Source organism: Myxine glutinosa, chromosome 4, assembly GCF_964187855.1.
Source record: "Myxine glutinosa chromosome 4, kmMyxGlut1.1, whole genome shotgun sequence".
NCBI classification, from domain to species: Eukaryota; Metazoa; Chordata; class Myxini; order Myxiniformes; family Myxinidae; genus Myxine; species Myxine glutinosa.
The window spans coordinates 41,125,797-41,144,146 of record NC_136264.1 but is presented as its reverse complement, the minus strand read 5'-3'; the positions used below and the strand labels follow the sequence as shown (position 1 = coordinate 41,144,146).

The following is an 18,350-nucleotide window of genomic DNA, read 5'->3' as shown; positions in this document are numbered from 1 at the left end:
CATTCCTTGATATACCAAGCTGTTGAGCCATTTAAACGATATGTATTCTCTATCAGTGCTGACACCATCTCCAAATCTAGGAAACATTGCAAAGATGCTAAATGGGTGTCATTTAAACCTCTGACTTGTGTACACGATCTTACCCATAATTTTGTATCACAGATTTTCCCCATCACAGACAGGCCGGTGGTCTCTCTGACTTCTACCGCCTCCTTTCTGGTCTTACACCCTCTGCTCTGCCCAAGCCTTGCACCCCACCCCCTCCTCCCATGTTTCTGCAGGGTGCATGCGGTCTGCCAGTAACCCTCTTTTTGGTGAAACTCCCAAAATCCAGAATCACTGTTCATCTACACTCATTCGTTCCTCTTTTTTTCAGCCTGTGGAAGAAACTTTTCATTTCTTCAATGTCGTTCTTCTCTCCAGGTCTTCAAGACACCTGTTAACCGCAATCTCAGATCATCCCCCATCTAAAACCATTATCTTTTCTAGCCCAGTTAACTGCTCCTCTGCGCACTCAATGCAGCTGTTCCACAAGCTTTCTGGAGCTGTCTGGAGTAAAAACCCTTCCCACCCCCAAAACACCCCTCCTAAGCCCACCTCCTTCGAAATTTCCACTTTTTCCTTCCTGAGAGTTTTTCTTTTGTATACAAGATCGAGGCTCATGTTAGAACTAACATTAAACACAATAAACATAAACAGACACATAAAACATATAATAAAGGGAGCGGGAGACAAGATGGGGATAGAGAGGGAAGCACACAAGCATAACAACAGTAGAGAACAGGGACATCGGGAGATATGTGGAAGGGAGAGGGCTAGGGGTTAGGGGGGAAGGGAGGGAGAGGGTGGGGGGGGGGGGTATACGGTATAAAACAAATTGACACTACTCGGAATTTCAGGAATGAAGTTGGAGGTTGAAAGAGGTGGATTTTGGGTGTATTAACAGGGGTAGAAAAAGATGAAGGTTTTGGATGGGGGAAGATAAGAGATGGTGGTAAACAGTTGTTTTAAAGACCTGGATGGCGGAGTGGGATTGAAGAGAGTGTAGGAATTTGTTCCAGAGGTGGGAGAAAAGAGGAATGAAAGAGTTAAGGTGAGCAGAGACTCTTGATTTTGCAGTTGCACCAGAAGAGGGTTCCTGGCAGATCTTGTGCATCCTGAAGGAATATTTGGAGGACAGAGCACTGACAGAGCTGGGGGAGCTAGGCTGGAGAGGAGTCCGTAGAAGACAGAAAGACCACCAACCTGCCTGCGACGAGCGAGTGAAAGGCCCTCAAAGTTGGCTTCATCATGGGAGATTCCAATGATTATGAAAGCTTTGGTTTCTACATCGTGAAGCCGAGCTAGGTGTGAGGCAGGAGCACCAGCCCAGAGGGGAGTGCAGTATTCCATTGAGCTGCGGATGAAAGCTTTGTATGTGGTGAGGAGTTCAAAGGTGCCAAGGAAGGACTTAGGATGACGGACGATGCCCAGTCAGCGACTGGCTTTGGATGCCAGCTTGGAAAAGGGGGTTCCCCAGGAAAGATCATGGCTGATAGTGAGACCCAAAACCTTGAGTGGCAGAACTTCTTCAAGACGATTGTTGAGAAAGTAAATGGGAGGGCTTACCAGATGGTCTTTTCAGAGAGACATAGTGAGAGTGAGAGATTTATCAGGATTGAAAGACATGTTCCACTTGTTTGACCAGTTTGTGATTTTGTCTAGATCTGCAGAGAGTGAAGAGGCTGCAGCCTGCCGATCTGAGGGTTTGATATATGGAGCAGCAGAGAGTGGAGTCATGAGCAAAGAGATAGAGAGGATTTTCCAGAGAGTCGGAGAGATCATTAATGAAGACTATGAAAAGCACAGGGCCCAGAACACTGCCTTGGGGAACTCCAGCCTGAACAGGAAGGGGAGATGAGAGAATTCCATTTACGTTTATGGGGGGTAGGCAATGGAATACCTTAGTCCAGGTAGATTGTATAGCGTAGTGTGCTCCATATGCCGTGTGGAATCCTTCCTGTAAATAGGTAGGGCCGGATGTCACGCAAGTGTATATTTGTCTCCATGCAAGGGGTGGAGCTATTCTAATTAGTTAAGTTATAAGGGTAGATTCCCTGTGTGTAGTTGCCTCTGTGGTTTCCCCTTTGTTCCTTATGACACTTACAACACCAGCCATGTGATGAGCGCTTAAATTAAATAAAGTGATCACCGACCGGATCCGGACATTCTCCCACTAACGCCACCCAGCCGAGTCATCTCAAGGGGCAGCAAGAAAGGCCGTGAGGCTCCGCCCCGAGAGGAACGATTGGTCTGGCTGGCCATAGAGCGATGCGATGGCGTGGCACGATTGAAGTGCGGGTGACGTCAGAGAGAACATTCTAGCGCCAGGGAGAAAAGGGACACGTCCTGCCATTTTCGCTCTCTCTTGCGCTGGGTTTGATTGTGAGCGGGCGCACTCTTGGTCCTGGCTTCCATCGCGTGCATTTGCACTTCTCTCTCTGTTCCGGGCTACGCAAAAGGCGGACGCAATTTCCTCTCCTTGGTGTTGGCTCATGATGGCTGCGTTTCGTGCCGTGTGCACCTGGGAAGTTCGGGACGGTCGGACCTCGGTGCAGCCAAGCGAGAATGACATGGGAGGAGCTCTAGCCTGTTCGCTTTGCGTCGGTGGCAGGCAGAGAATGCGACCGTGCCAACGCGTGTTTTCCCGCGCAGGGATGTGGGACCTTTGACGATTCCGGACGGTCATGGAGACCAGAGCTGAGTACCAGCCAACATTACACACATTTTTACATTCATTTATTTCTCCCTGTGTCTGTTTTTGAGTCCGTATGGGGGGGCGCCTCAATAAGGAATTACTTTTACCGCACCTTCGTTGTTATCCTGGCATTTATTTTATTAAACCATTATTTGTTGCATTTTAATTGTTGTATTATTGATTGTCCTGTCATGTACGTTTAATTGTTGTGGGGATCGGAAAACCCCCTGCCTTTTCCGTCCGTGCAGGTAAGCCTCGTTGCCCTCCACTACCCCCTCTCACCCCCAGCCCCCCCACCCCACACGTGCACAAGGTACCGCAATAGTTAGGTATACACGCCTCAGAGTTAAAGCTCGGTCGGCCATCCGTCACCCTGTGGTGTTCACTACAGGGACGACGCGACAATATATATATATTAGGCTATTGCTCTGTCTCTCTTTCCCACCCTGAAACACGGAAATGCTCCTTTGAGAGAGAAAACAAAATTAAGTAAAGATGCCTCAAATTATCACAAACCTATGGGAAAATTAATGTTTTCATTCAGACAAAAAAAAAATTGAACCTTTGTGGTGTATAAGCAGCAGACCGCTGCTGCAATCGCTTCCGAAATATATTTTTCTTTGCTGTTATGAAATATATAACCACCCTTTTTTTTCTCTTTCAACTAGTCCAAGGATAAAAAGCTTTCTTTTTTCTTATTTTTATGTCGTAGTATTTTTTACCACAGGCTTCTGCTAGTTCATAACATTATCATGTGTGCACAAACGTTTAGCATTCCATAACAAGGAGTGATGAATAAGCAACTCCACAATATGGGTCCCATTCCCCACTGGAATTGACATACACTGCATCGGTTTTTTTTTCTTTTCAAGATTGAGGCTTATGGTAGAGCGAGGTGACATAGGGTAAATAAAAAGGCAGCGAGCGTGCAGACGATGAGGCAACAGGTCAATGCAAATTCTTAACTTTTGTAGTTTTGTTCTTTAAATTCAAAAAATAGATTTGATGTTTGTGTGTGTGTGTGTGTGTGTGTGTATATATTGTTGCGGTTCTCACCGTCGGCCCTTTTTCCCCTTACCAAGGGGGGATTAATCCCCTTGTCTGCGACTGACCGACGTGAGTCCTGAAGCTGCCCAGCTCCCTCCAGAGAGGCAGGTGAGCAACCTCGTTCGAGACCGTGGACAAGATGTTATTTGCCGAGCGGATTAGCAGCCACGGCTCGAACCATTAACAGAAACTAGACCTGATTCTTATGCGTTGGCCAAATCGTGCCACAGGTATTCAATGATGGAAAAGACAAGGACGAACGGATGTGAAGGAAAGAAGGCAAGGTAGGAAGAACAGGATTTATTACTAACTATTATGTACAAGACCAAAGAAACCTGAGTGAGGGACCTCCGATGAGCTTTGAGTCCACCGCATAAACCAAGGAAGAAGGAAAAATACGAAAATAAAGACAGAAGGAGAAGAAGACACAGTGCAATTATTAACTTGTACAAGCTTACTTATACCCAGGGACAACACGAAGGACAGACGACAATCAGACTTACACGGGGAATGAAGCAGGAATGAATGGCAGGAGGTGGATGGCTGGACGGACGAGGAGGTGGGATGACAGGGCGGGAAGGATGCGGGTCCGGTTGGTGTGATCGCGCGGCTCGAGGTGAGCAGCCGCCGACCCTCCTCAAGCGTGTTCGCACGGCGGCGTTGCTTCGTAGCCGCGGCCGAAACCGCTGCCAAAGCTCAAAGCTGCGGTGGTCAAAACTGCGGTGGACTCAAAGCTCATCGGAGGTCCCTCACTCAGGTGTGTTTCATTTGCCGCATCTCCCGCATCTGACGCATCTGACTCCGCAGTCCTTCCCCACCCACTTTTATGAGGCGCGTCGCGATCAAGCCGCCGGCCTGTTGGAAACGCCCATCGGTCAGCTCGCCTCGGCCTTGATTGGTCGCAAGGGCTCACCAATCCCGCCCCTTGAGGAGGCGTTGGCAAAGCCACGCCTTGTTCCTGGCGCTTTGCTGACTCCTCCCACCTTCTGCTCCGAGATGACCTCGTGTGCAGTGGAGTCTTGGGGTGAAGGTGATGCCAATAACCCCACCCAAAGTTACTGGCACTTTGAAGAGGCCATGGGGGTGTCGGAGGGATCTATCTTATTCGATTCGATGCAATGCAGAGTCAACTAATGGGAAACAGAGCCTTAAACTACATAGAATAAGAAATAACTATTTAGAAGGGTATATGATTTTCTACGTGCATGCGATGGATTAACTAAGGGGACGACCTTTGATCTTTACACTTAACGGAGGTATTTACAAGAATTACTACACTATTTACAGAGGGTGATATTTACAACAGGATTCTCAAATCCGCAACAATATATATGTATGTATATATATATATATATATATATATATATATATATATATATATATATATATATATATATATATATATATATATATATATATATACAGTATATATATATATATATATATATATATATATATATATATATATATATGTAAAGAAGCACACCAACCCTATGACATGACGCTGACATTGTGTGCATAAATTATACCTTGAAGTGGCCTTCACCCAATCTGTGCCTTGCTTCCTAGTCAAGTTAGGGGGTTTAACCTGTGTGTGTGTGTGTATGTATATATATATATATATATATATATATATATATATATATATATATATATATATATGTCAACCGATATATGTCATATATATATATGACATATATATATTGTTTTAAAAAAAATTAAATTAAATTAAGTTGGGGCTCGACCTCAGACAGTCTCCAATAACATGTGATATCAGATGTTGTATATTATTTTGATGTTCACCAAGTAGTCGGCAGATGTTTGACTCTTTCCCACAAGTATCTTCTTCCTGGACCAGGTACTCGGGTAGGGCTGAGGAAATTTGTGTGCGCTCTCGGTTTCTAGTGTGAGAGTTTTCAATGGAGACGTGGGGCACATCAGCGAAAGTATTCAAAGCTTTAGTTGATCATTATCTTATGTACTTCACAGTGAAATTACATATCATTTGCTTTGAGATGGGATCTGTGAGCAAAATCCTCTGTGTTCCCCATAGGGAGGTGTAAAGGTGCTAATCACGGGGCCATGGAACGTGAACAGCGATGGTTACAGCTGCCTGTTCGATCAGCTGTCTGTGCCCGCTACGCTGATCCAAACGGGCGTACTTCGCTGCTACTGCCCAGGTAAGCGCCTTTCGTAGTCCACCAGTTTCATACTTCACAATTGCATATTCTGCTCTGAAAATATTACACCCTGTTTCCAAAGGTGGGCGGTCCGCTTCGAAAGTCCGCTTATCCGCTTATCCGCTGCAGCGGACTAACGTTTTCGAAGCGGATAAGCGAATCGGAACAACCCCCGGAAACCGAAGCGGATAAGCGTAAGCGGACTACCGAAAAATTAAAGCGCATCGCGATTCGCCAAATCAGCTGTTAGCCTGAGCCGTTACTCTAGAATTGTGAATATTTATTTAAGTGAATAATAAGTGAAACCCTAACAACTCGGCTCTTGCGACATAACGCATTATATCATAACGTTATGTTCACGTCATGGTTTACGACATGGTTGTAACATAACGCATTACATCATGACGTTATGTTCACGTCATGGTTTACGGCATGTTCACGACACCATGACGAATAAACGGCAGTCCGTTGGCCCGCCATCTTGTTGACTTGTTTGTGTCTGAATAACCAAACGTTACAGCTCTCGCCCAATCTCTTCCCGCTCGAGTTCCGTGATGCTTGGGTAACTCTGTTTCTCAGGCATAACACGCCGCTCCCGAGCTCTGCCTCGGTCGAGCGCGTGTTCAGCTACGGGTCGGACATCCTCAGGCCTAAGAGGTCGGCCCTGGCTGCACCGAACTTCGAGGCCCTCGTCTTCATGAAGGGCAACCTCCAAATCCTCAAGAAGGCCCACGAGGTGGAGGAGGAAGACGAGGACTAGTCAACAGACTGCTAGTGCTAGTCTGTTGACTAGTAGACTCTCTTGTCAAAGAAAGGATGGGCAAATTGATTTTTCTTTAATGCAACTTGCATATATTAAAATTATATTTAAATTAACTGTAGAGTAGAGTAGAGTCGAGTGGAAAACTTTATTTCAATACATTTTGAATAAATTTTATTTAAATAAAAATGTATATTTTTGATCTTAAAAGCTTTGTTTGTCTTTGTAGTAGTTAGAAATGGCTATTTAGGCTTTAAAAGCATTAAATTCCCTTTAGAAACGTCAAAAATCGCTTTAAAAACGTCGAAGCGCTTTTAAAAAATCGAATCGAAGCGGATAAGCGGTAAGCGGACTAAGATTTTCGGCCGCTGAAGCGGATAAGCGAATCGGACTACACGGGCTGGCGGAGCGGATAAGCGGTAAGCGGACTTAAAATTTTCCGAATCGCGCCCACCTTTGTGTTTCACCGGCAGTCTGGCCGCTCACTTGCATCGTATCATCATGATGAGATTGCTATTGTTAGATTGTCTGCCAAAGCTGATGACCTGGTGGTCTGTTTTATTACTTGTTTCGTGATTCAATTTTGGCAGAAGACTTGCATCGCATGGCACATTCTTTACATTACAATGACATTCGTGTGACAATCGACAGTACAAATGTGATATTACGGAATAGTTAAATGGCCTTTCTTCTGGGAGTATACCGTATACAGTACAGTTGTTGTCGATACAATTTCAGCATCAAAGTAAAGGTTGTTGTGGATGCTTATTGGCACAGCCAAGTTCACCCATCCTTCTTTAAGGAAACATATACTACACATAAATTGCATTTCCTTTGCATTGGATGCCAACGTATGAAGAACATGTGGACATTACTCTAGGAATAGTGTGCCGAAGGCAAAGGATTTACTTAGCCAGTCAACTTGACCAGATGAGAAACAGACACAGTTGCTGACCCCTGGAACCTTGGGAACCATTCAATAATAGCACACGGCACTTTTGTTACAATGCGAGAGGGGCGACACATGGACAAAGGCAGAAAGTAAGGTGGGTGGTGAGTGTTGCAGAAATTTGGACCTTTTTCACGAATTTGTGTGCGATGCTGTCATTCACCATCCATTGTCATTGATTGCATTGTGAAGTTTTCATTACCGACAAAAACTGCTGTTATCAGTTAACTCCATAGCGATTGGCGGTCACTTTCGTGTTTTGAATTGTTCTCGTTTTCTTTTTGAGTTGGAATGGCCTTCACTGGGCAATGCTGTTTCAACAAACTAAGTCCAGGCTCAGTTTTAGCACTTTGTTTAGCGAGGGAACATTGAAGTCCCACTCCCTAGTCATTACTACAGGAAACATCAACATGCTTCATCGACCTGTTAGGATTCTCAATCCATACAGATTGTTCTCACAGACTTAGCAACTGCATTCCCAGGATACCAGCACCTCATTTGTGTTGAGACATGAGAAGTGTTTCTAGCTAGGTCTTGCGGTAAAAAAATGAAATTGGTTAAAGGGGGAATTTTCCATCTGTGTATGTGCCAGTATTTTTGCTTGTTTGTGCAACGTCTCATTCCATCGCTTTTATTCTTGCAGCTCATGAAGCTGGACTGGTGGCCCTGCAAATGGTGTGTGAGGGGCAGATCATATCGAACACCGTTGTATTTGAGTACCGAGCCCGCAACGCGCTATCGCTACCCGCGACCCAGCACGACTGGCTCTCACTTGATGGTATTTCTCTCTCACTCCCTCATTTTTTTTCATTCTCCTTCACCTCTTTTTCTTACTCTCCTTCACCTCATCTTCCATAAATTCCACCGCACCTTTTTTCACTCCATCTTCCTCTTTTCATTCCCACCTTATATTATCGCCCTCTCTCCAAATTCCCATCTTTTTTGCTTCCACTGTCATCCATGACAAATGCAATGTCCTTGCCCGTCCACTTCTTTGACTTTGATTTTTTTTGGTTGTTGACTCTGGCTTTGTCATATGCAATGTGTAGAAACATGGCTTTTGCACTATTTTTCCACATCCCATCATTACAATGCATGTTCGAAGTTTCCCACAAGGTGGCACTACATACCTGAGGTTGCTTTTCTGACAGTTATTTAATATAATTTATTTTATCTTCGTATTTGTGCAACTTAACTATCCTTTCATTCTCATCCATTTTGAGCTCAGATGTTGCTGAGAATATGAAGGTCGTGTGTGTGTGTGTGTGTTCTTAGTGTGTGTGTGTGTGTGTGTGTGTGTGTGTTTGTGTTTGTTTCCTCTCCTCCATCTCCTTCCCTTTCCCTCCCCTCTTCCCCCTCTATCCTCCCTTCTTCCTCCTTCTCTCTCCCCTCCTCACACCTTCTCCCTTCTCATACCTCCCCACCTCACTTTTTCCCCCTCACACCTTTTCCCTCCTCACTCCTCCATCTCTATCGTCTTCCTCGTTCTCCCTTTCGCATTCTCCCTTAAATAAGACCAGTTCTCTTTGTTAATCCAGTTGGTGGTTTATTGCAACTTCAACAATGAACACGGTCTGAAAGACATAAGAACAAACATAATGATCAGTAATGATTAAGAATCCTCTATCTCCCCCCAAGTCTTTGGCATGGAAAATATAAGTGTATAACAAGTATGCGTGTCTTTTGGCATGACAAGGACTGAGAATATGAAGAATAAATGTAACTAACTTTGAAGCTAATTGAAGAATTGGTGAACCAGAAACCAAACACAATGTCAGTAATGGTCAATGCCAGAATCACATGTCATAGTCAGAGTGCCAGGCAGGCTTGCTCGTGCTTCGGCCGGACCGTCTGGGTGCAGCAGCTGGTTTGTCAAGCGCAGGGCGTGTGGTAACCGTATTGGGTTTGGGACCACTGACTTGAGGAGGTGACATTGGAGGCGCTGCACTGATATGCCGAGTTACCTGCGATGACTTAGACATAGATGGGGATGTAGCATCATCAAAGAGCTGATGGCGGCCAGGAGGGCTCCGGTTGACCCTGGGTGATTCAACAGGAAACGTAGCAGGTGGCTGCGGTGGAGTGGTGTCAGAGTTGATGGTGGGATGTTGCGGTGGCATTGGACTAGTAATGGATGGGCCACAAGCCTCCTTGTGACTGGCCGGGGTTGTGGTGTGCACAATGCATGGGTGTGGGATGTTCTGCCGAACCATTGGTCTCTGCACTCCAATATCACCATCGATCGTCAATCTTGGTAGGGGTGTTAGCACAGGAACGTACTTTCGCAGGAATTTCCTATTGCGCAGAGTAACCCTTCCTGAACCGTCAACTCTTACCACATATTGGTCAAACTGGCGAACCTCGATGATGATGCCGGTTTTGTCCCATTTGAGGGGGTGTGGGCCGGTCTGATTCTGGATGCGAACACAGTCGCCGACAACAAGGGGCAAGAGTCTCTTGGTATGTTCAGACCAGCGCTCAGCGTCTCTCATGTGGCGGTTGCGAAGTGCTTCCTCCCGAGCCGCCAGAGTCCCTTGCCAGGTGTTATGAGGTTTGTATCTGCCAGGTGGTATTGGGATGAAGTCTCGAATTGGGCGGCCAAAAATGCACATCGCTGGAGAGAGTTTTGTGTGTCTCTGTCTGGAGTATTTCTATACTGGAGCAGTGCACGTTGGAATGCATCGGTATCAAGGCCTCCATTAGGGCTAGTGTTGTCCATGAGAAGACGCTTCACAGTCTTGACACCAACTTCAGCATGGCAGTTGCTATGTGGATAAGCTACTGAGGAGAGTCGATGATGTACACCCCAGCCCTTGAGGAATTGACGTGTAGCGACAGTTGTGAATTCAGGACCACCATCGGAAGATAATTCATCAGGGATACCAAATGTGACAAAGGTACGTCTTAGGCAAGCGATGAGTCCACCTGCACCATGTGAGGCTCTCTCAACTATCGGCCAGTTAGAATACCGGTCGACCACTACCAAGTAGTTGCATCCTTTGTAGTGAAAGTAGTCGGCACACATGCATTGGAATGGATAATTTGGAGGTGTCAGAGGAGTGGTTGGTGCACTTGGATTGGAAGGCGCAATCCGATTACAATGGTAGCACGCAGCACGAAGGGCCACAATGGCAGGGGCGATGCCAGGCCAGAAGATGGAAGGCTCGGCTCTCGCAGTCATAGAGGTGACCCCTTGATGGGCAGCGTGCAGAGCGGCTAACACCTCGTCCCTGAGAGACGGTGGTATAAGGGCACGATCCTCGTAGAGTATGACACCATCAACTGTATGTAGACTATCTCGAAATTGGAAGTATTCACGTAGGGGTCCAGGGAGCTCATGACGGAATTCAGGGATACCTGACTCGATAAGGTCAGCAAGGCTCTGCATGTTATTGTCACTTGCTATTGCGGTTCGAACCCTGTCCCATGTTACAGATTTGAGGCTGAGTGAGGCGAGGGAGGACATAGCAGACGTGGAAACATAGTCGGCGGGGGTTGTTTTTTGTTTTTTTTGTATACTGAATCTGTTTCTGTATACTGTTTCTGGTGCTGATCTACGTAAGCCACTCAGGAGGGTTTTGGAATGCGTCAGGATGATGGGTGTGGAATCAATGGCCACCATATCGTCAGTGAGGGTCAGTTTCACAGGCTCTCTAGTCGGGTGGCGTGAGATGTAGTCTGTGGCGCGATGTCTAATCCCCGGCACATGGACCATCCGGAACCTGTATTGCAGGGTCTTCTCCTTCAAGTTCCTAAGTCGAGCGTTTGAGATATCCTCTAGACTTCGATCATTAAAGATCCTGAGCAGAGGTTTGTGGTCAACAGCGATTATGAGGTCTTCACATCCCAGAACAAAGTATCTGGCCTTGTCTAGGGCATCAGCAACTGCTAGGGCCTCACCCTCAACTGGTGCATACCGTGATTCAGCAGGGTGGGTGAATCTGCTGCCAACGAGTGTGATTTTCCATCCTGTGTGACAACAGAAGGGTTTTATGTTGGTACAGGAACAGTGTTTCTGCAGTAGCCAGAAGCCAATGCCAGTCTTGGACCAGTCTGTAGCGAGGCACGTGGGCTTGCTTGGGTCGAATATCCGGACACCCTCCTCGATCTCACTGGCAATGACAGCTTTCGACTCTTCAAATGCATCTTGGAGGTGCTCATCCCACTTAAACGGTGTACTAGGTTTAAGTAGTTGCCGGAACGGCAACATCTTTTCAGCCATACTGAAAGCGTATGACACTTGATTGACAAGTCCAAACCAAGAACGTACATCTGTGATGTCCTTTGGTGTTGGGAAATCGAGGATCGCGCGTAGGTATTTCCTGCAAGGATGGACACATTGGGAGTTGTTTCGAACCCAGCAAATTCCACTATATCTTCACCAAACACAAACTTGTCAGGGTTCAGGGTGATTCCATTCTGTCCACAGGTGTCAAGCCACTGAACAGCCTGGAAGAAACTGTCTGCCAGCGAGTCAGACCATAGCAAGAGGTCATCAACGCATTTGGTCTTATTGGGGATGTCAGACACGATCTCGTCATAACGTCTTGTATATCCATCGCCAGATGCAATATACCCTTGAGGGGCTGTTTTATAGCGGTATCTACCCCAGGGTGTGATGAAGGTGGTCAGGTGCCGGTCTTCTTTGCAGATGGGCACGCTGTGGTAACCGTTCCACACATCAAAGACCGTCTTCTTCTTACCAATCGGAACCGATCCAGCCTGATGAAAGGGTGATGGCGTGTGATGTGTTTCCCGTGTAGCATGGGCGTTGAGGGCCTGGAAATCAACGCCCCTGACCCTGGACGCCCCCGGACATGCCGCCAAGGTTAAAGATAACCAGGGCCCGTGCGGGCCCGGGGAACGAGACCGTGTTCATAAATAAGACCAGTTCTCTTTGTTAATCCAGTTGGCAGTTTATTGCAACTTCAACAATGAACACGGTCTGAAAGACATAAGAACAAACATAATGATCAGTAATGATGAAGAATCCTCTATCCTTCCTTCATTCTGCCTTGTTCTCTCTTGTCCTCCCACCATTGTTCTTCTTTTTCTTCCTCATTATCTCTCTTCCTCCCTGGCTCTCCCTCTCCCCCCATCCTCCCTCTCTCCTCTTCTCCCTCGCTCCTTCACTCCCCATTTGCCTTCCTCTTCTTCCCCGCTCCCTCCTCTTCCTCCCTCCCCTCTCCCCTTCCTCCCTCTTTCTCCCTCTCACTTCCTCCCTCTCACATCCCTCCCTTTTTTTTTTTTTTTTTTTTTTTTTTTTTTGTATACAAGATCGAGGCTCGTGAAAGAGCGAAAATTAATCACACAGAAAGACAAACAGACACATAAAACAAATAACATCGGGAGCGGTAGACAAGATGGGGAGAGAGGGGGAAGGACACAAACACAACATTTGAGAGCAGGGACCGAGAGACATGGAGACATCGAGAGATCTGTGGGAGGGAGAGGGCTTTGGGGGGGAGGCATGTGAAGGGGGGAGGCATGTGAAGGGGGGGAGGCATGTGAAGGGGGGGGGGGTGGGAGAGGTATAAACATATGGACACTGCCAGAATTTCCAGGAAATAAGTTGGAATTTCAAACAAGGTGGATCTGGGGTGAATTAGTGGGGGTAGAAAAGATCAAGGTTATGGATGGGGGAAGATAAGAGATGGTGGTGAACAGCTGTTTTAAAGACCTGGAGGGAGGAGAGGGATTGAAGGGAGTGTGGGAGTTTGTTCCACAGGCGGGAGAAAAGAGGAATGAAAGAGTGAAGGTGAGCAGAGAGCCGAGATTTCGGCAGTTTAACCATCAGAGGGTTGCTGGCAGATCTTGTGCGACCTGTAGGAATATTTGGGGGACAGAGCACGGAGAGAGCTGGGGGAGCAAGGCCGGAGAGGAGTCGGTAGAAGACAGAAAGACCACCTACCTGCCTGCGGTGAGTGAGTGAAAGGCCCTCAGAGATAGCTTCATCGCGGGAGATTCCAATGATTTTGAAAGCTTTGGATTCAACAGCGTGAAGCCGAGCCAGGTGTGAGGCAGGAGCACCAGCCCATAGGGGAGAACAGTATTCCATTGAGCTGCGGATGAAAGCCTTGTATGTGGTGAGGAGCTCAGGTGTGCCGAGGAAGGACTTCGCACGACGGAGGATGCCCAGTCGGCGACTGGCTTTGGAGGCCAGCTTGGAAATGTGGTTTTCCCAAGAAAGATCATGGCAGATAGTGAGACCCAAAAGCTTGAGTGACAGAACTTCTTGGAGAGGATTGTTGAGAAAGTAGATGGGAGGGTTGTCCAGTCGATCTTTTCGGAGAGACATAGTAAGAGAGTGAGATTTGGCAGGATTGAAAGACATGTTCCACTTGTTTGACCAGTCTGTGATTTTGTCCAGGTCTTCAGAGAGTGAGGAGGCTGCAGACTGCCTATCTGAGGGAAGAGGAATGGAGCGGCAGAGAGTGGAGTCATCAGCAAAGAGATAGAGAGGATTTTCCAGAGAGTCAGAGAGATCATTGATAAAGACCAGAAAAAGCACAGGGCCCAGCACACTTCCTTGGGGAACTCCAGCCTGAACAGGAAGGGGAGATGAGAGAAATCCATTCAGGGCCACACGTTGACTACGACCAGAGAGGAAGTCCGCAAGCCATGCATGGAGATTTCCATGGATACCATAGGAGGAGAGTTTGGTGAGCAGAGCTGGGTGCCAGACCGTATCAAAGGCCCTTGATATGTCAAGGGAGACAGCTCTGATTTCCTGTTTGGCATTCAGGACCTCCATCCATTGTTGAGACAGCAGAAGCAGCATGTCCAGAGTAGAGTGACCCTTCTCCCTCTTACCCCCTCTCTCTCTCACCCCTCTCTCCCCTGACCCTCTCCTTCCTTTCCTTTTCTTTCCTCCTCCTTTCTCCTCTCCTTTCTCCTATCCATTCTGAGACAGCCGCTAAAATGTTACGTAATGCTCGTTTTACTCGAGTAATTCTCTGCAAACTACTGGAATTAGAACTGCAACCAAACTCTAGTATTAAGAAGTAATTCTCTGCAGACTACGGTACTTTATTTACCTCCGCCACCAAAGGTGGGTGGAGGTTATGTTTTTACCCCTGTCTGATGGTTTGTCTGTCTGTCTCTGCCTGTCTGTGAACAAGGTATCTCAAAAAGATGTAGACGGATTCGGATGGAATTTGGTGGAAAGGTAGCTTATGTGACACGGACTGAATGGTTCGATTTTGGTGAAGATCGGGATCCGGATCTGGATCCGAGAGTTTTTGAAGTTTTTTTCACCATTGACTGATAGGGCTAAAATCGATATATAACACGATATCCCAAAAAGTTGCAGAAGGATTCGGACGAAACTTGGTGGATATGTTGTGTGTGTGTGTGTGACGACGACGAATCGATTCAATGTTGGTAAAGATCTGGATCCGAGAATTTTAAAATCCCTAAACCTACTTGTGGCAAATTGTCAAATTCACCATCACTTTTTGCACACTCGCTGGTGCATTGAAATCAAACGATATCTCTTATCAAATGGGCAATGCACCAAATTGCAATGTGCTGATAGTCATTGCTATCGACGAATATATTTAAGAGATAAAGCCATTGCAGCACTCTCCACATGCCAGGTTATTGTCAACTCGTGGAGAATAGAAGGAATACTCATGGAAACATGAACCATTAAAATGTCAGGGCCTCTTCTTTTTATTTCCACTTGTTTTACAGCTCCACAACCACCAGCCACATTTTCCCTCTCACCCCCTAATGAGACGTCGCTCCTGCTTTTAAGGTGGAGAAACATTCCATATAAATCAATAAACCATACTGCCTTCGTGCCAACCTCCCAACCCACCTTCCAGTCTTCCTCGTCTTGAATGCTCTTCCTGACAAAGCCAGACTGTGGCAGCATCCCTCCCTGACGATCTTGAGAATCAACTTATCATCCACCAAAAGCATATCTTTCAGTGCATGAAAGACCAGGGCAAGTTTCCATATTTACCTCTGTGGCCAGCTTCTCTGAGAGAGGTACAGCCTTTGGCCACTCTGCGCCTCACCATCAGTTATAACCCTGCTTTGGTAAATCACTTCTGCAAGCTGACCTCCAAATCAACCACCATTTGAAAAATCTTTATTGGGTATTCAATTGGAAGTACGATGGAATATATCTCTCCCCTTTTGACTGCTGCTCCTTCCCATCTTGCCCGTCTTGAGGCCCTGGAGTCGAAGACCTTGCGGTTCATGCAATTGTCTTCTCATGAAAGGAGGTTGAGTCTCAGCATCTGTTCCTTGATCATTGCAGGTAGGTTGGTGACTTTGCAGTCTTTTGCAACTGTAATCTGATCTTGCTCCTCTTGTTCACTCCGTCTTACCCTTCCTTTTTGTATACATAGTCAAGGCTCGTGGCAGAGGACTAGTACACTGAATGGATCAGCATGCAACAGGACAAAAGGAACAGCAGAGAGAGGTGGAATGAAACACCAACAGCAGAGCCGAAGGACAAAACAGAGGGGGGGGGGGGGTGAATAAACAATGGTTGTGGGGAGTGATAGGGGCAGGAGAGGATGCAAGGAGTGGACAAGATGGATAGAGAAGGTAACTCTCAGGAGGGAAAACTGGAAATTTGGAAGGAGGAGAGATTGTGATTGGGGGGTGGGGGGGGGGGGTGGAGAATGTTTAACGATTTTGGATTGGGGACAATCTGAGATGGTGGAGAACTTCTTTCTTGAAGACCTGGAGGGAACAGAACAACAACAACATGTATTTTAAGGCCATTTTCCCTGCTAGAGCGGGGGTTAGCCTTGCGGTCCCCATGACAATCTTCTCCATTTTGCCCTATTTTCTGCATCTCTCCTTGTTAACCCCCTTGCCCGCATTTCTTCTTCCACCATCTTTAGCCAAGTCTTTCTCGGTCTTCCCCATCCTCCACTTCCTTCTACATTCATTTCCATCACCCTTCTCAACCAGTCACTTTCATCCTTCCTCAACACATGACCAAACCATCTCAACCTGTTCCTCTTCACAGCATCAATCACAGGCTCTATTCCCATCATCTTTCGCAATTCATCATTTGTCTTCCTCTCTCTCAACGATACTCCACACATATTCCGGACCATTCGCATTTCCACCCTTTCCAGCCTTCCTTGCTGCTCTACGTTCATTACCCATGTCTCACTCCCATAAATCATAACAATTCTCACACATGCAGCATACACCTCTCCCTTCAGCTTCAACGACACTCCCCTCCTCATCAGCACGCCACTCAGTTCCCAAAACTTCTTCCATGCACATCTCACTCTAGCAACCGTTGCCGAGTCTGATCCAACTTCTCCATTCAGCATGTCTCTGAGGTAGCAAAATGTTTTCACACCTTCCAGCTTCACGCTGTCTCCAAGATCCAACTCAACATTTCCTCCATCTGCAACTCCCTCTGTGCACACCTTACATTTGAATGTAGCTGCCACACTGGTTAATGACCCTCTCAGACCACTACATTTTTGATGAACCCACTCAGTGCACATTGTACATTGAATGGAGTTCACTCCGACACCCTTCCTGCACACAGCACAAGGCCACTTCCCAGTTCTTTCCACCTCACCACATGCTTTACCACTTGCCATCACCTTCATCTTTCTGATATTCACCTTCAGACCTTTTGTCTCCATACATTCCTTCCACTTCTTCATCTTTTCCTTCAGTCCATCCATACTTTCCGCAATCAACACCAAATCATCTGCATACAACAACTCCCACGGTAAACCCTCCTTTACGTTCTGAGCCAGCACCTCCATCACAGCTACAAATAGTAGTGGACTTAGTACGGACCCCTGATGCACTCCCACCTTCACCTCAAACTCACCACTGTTCCCGTCCTTCGTCCTTACAGCTGTGCGTGCTCTTTTGTACATTGCCATCACTACTCTGATCAACCATTCCTCCACTCCTAACTTCCTCAATGCCCATGTCAATACTTCGCGTGGAACCCAATCGAATGCTTTCTCCAGATCAACAAACCCAAGAAACAACTTCTTCCTCTTCTCCATGTACTTCTCCTGCAACTGCCTCACAATAAAGACTCACAATGTCTGTCGTTCCTCTTCCTGGCATAAATCCAAACTGCATTTTGTCGATCTTCACCTTCTTCCTTATCCTCCTCTCCAACACCCTTTCCAATACCTTCATTCCATGCTCCAATAACTTTATCGCTCGGTACGAGCCACACTCCAGAGGGTCACTTTTCCCCTTGTATCGAGGGACTCCCTGGAGGGAAGAATGAGATTAAAGCGGATGTGGATGTGGAAGTTGATTCCACAGGTGGGAAAAAGAGGAACAAATGAGTGGAGGTGAGCAGTGATCCTCCATTTAGGTATTCATCAGAAGGGGGTTGATTGTTTTTTTTGTTTGTTTTTTTTGTATACAAGATCGAGGCTCGTGAAAGAGCGAACATTAATCACACAGAAAGACAAACCGACACATAAAACATATAACATCGGGAGCGGTAGACAAGATGGGGAGAGAGGGGGAAGGACACAAACACAACATTTGAGAGCAGGGACCGACAGACATAGAGACATCGAGAGATCTGTGGGAGGGAGACGGCTTTGGGGAGAGGGCATGGGAAGGGGGGGGGGGGTGGGAGAGGTATAAAACAGTGGTTCTTTTTGGTTCTTTAGTGGGTTCATTTTGGTTCTTTGTGGAGTGGTTTTTTTT

General features: G+C 46.7%; 1 protein-coding gene across 7 annotated transcripts in view; it reads left to right on the top strand.

Annotated features, from left to right (window-relative positions):
- LOC137424604 (calmodulin-binding transcription activator 2) overlaps positions 1-18,350 on the top strand; it is an 884,665-nt gene that overhangs the window by 774,145 nt on the left and 92,170 nt on the right. For all 7 annotated transcript variants that reach the window (XM_078775656.1, XM_078775657.1, XM_078775655.1 and 4 more), the window contains 2 exons: positions 5,838-5,964; positions 8,317-8,451. In XM_078775656.1, coding sequence (XP_078631782.1) covers positions 5,838-5,964; positions 8,317-8,451 — 262 coding nt within the window. The remainder of the gene's footprint in view (positions 1-5,837; positions 5,965-8,316; positions 8,452-18,350) is intronic.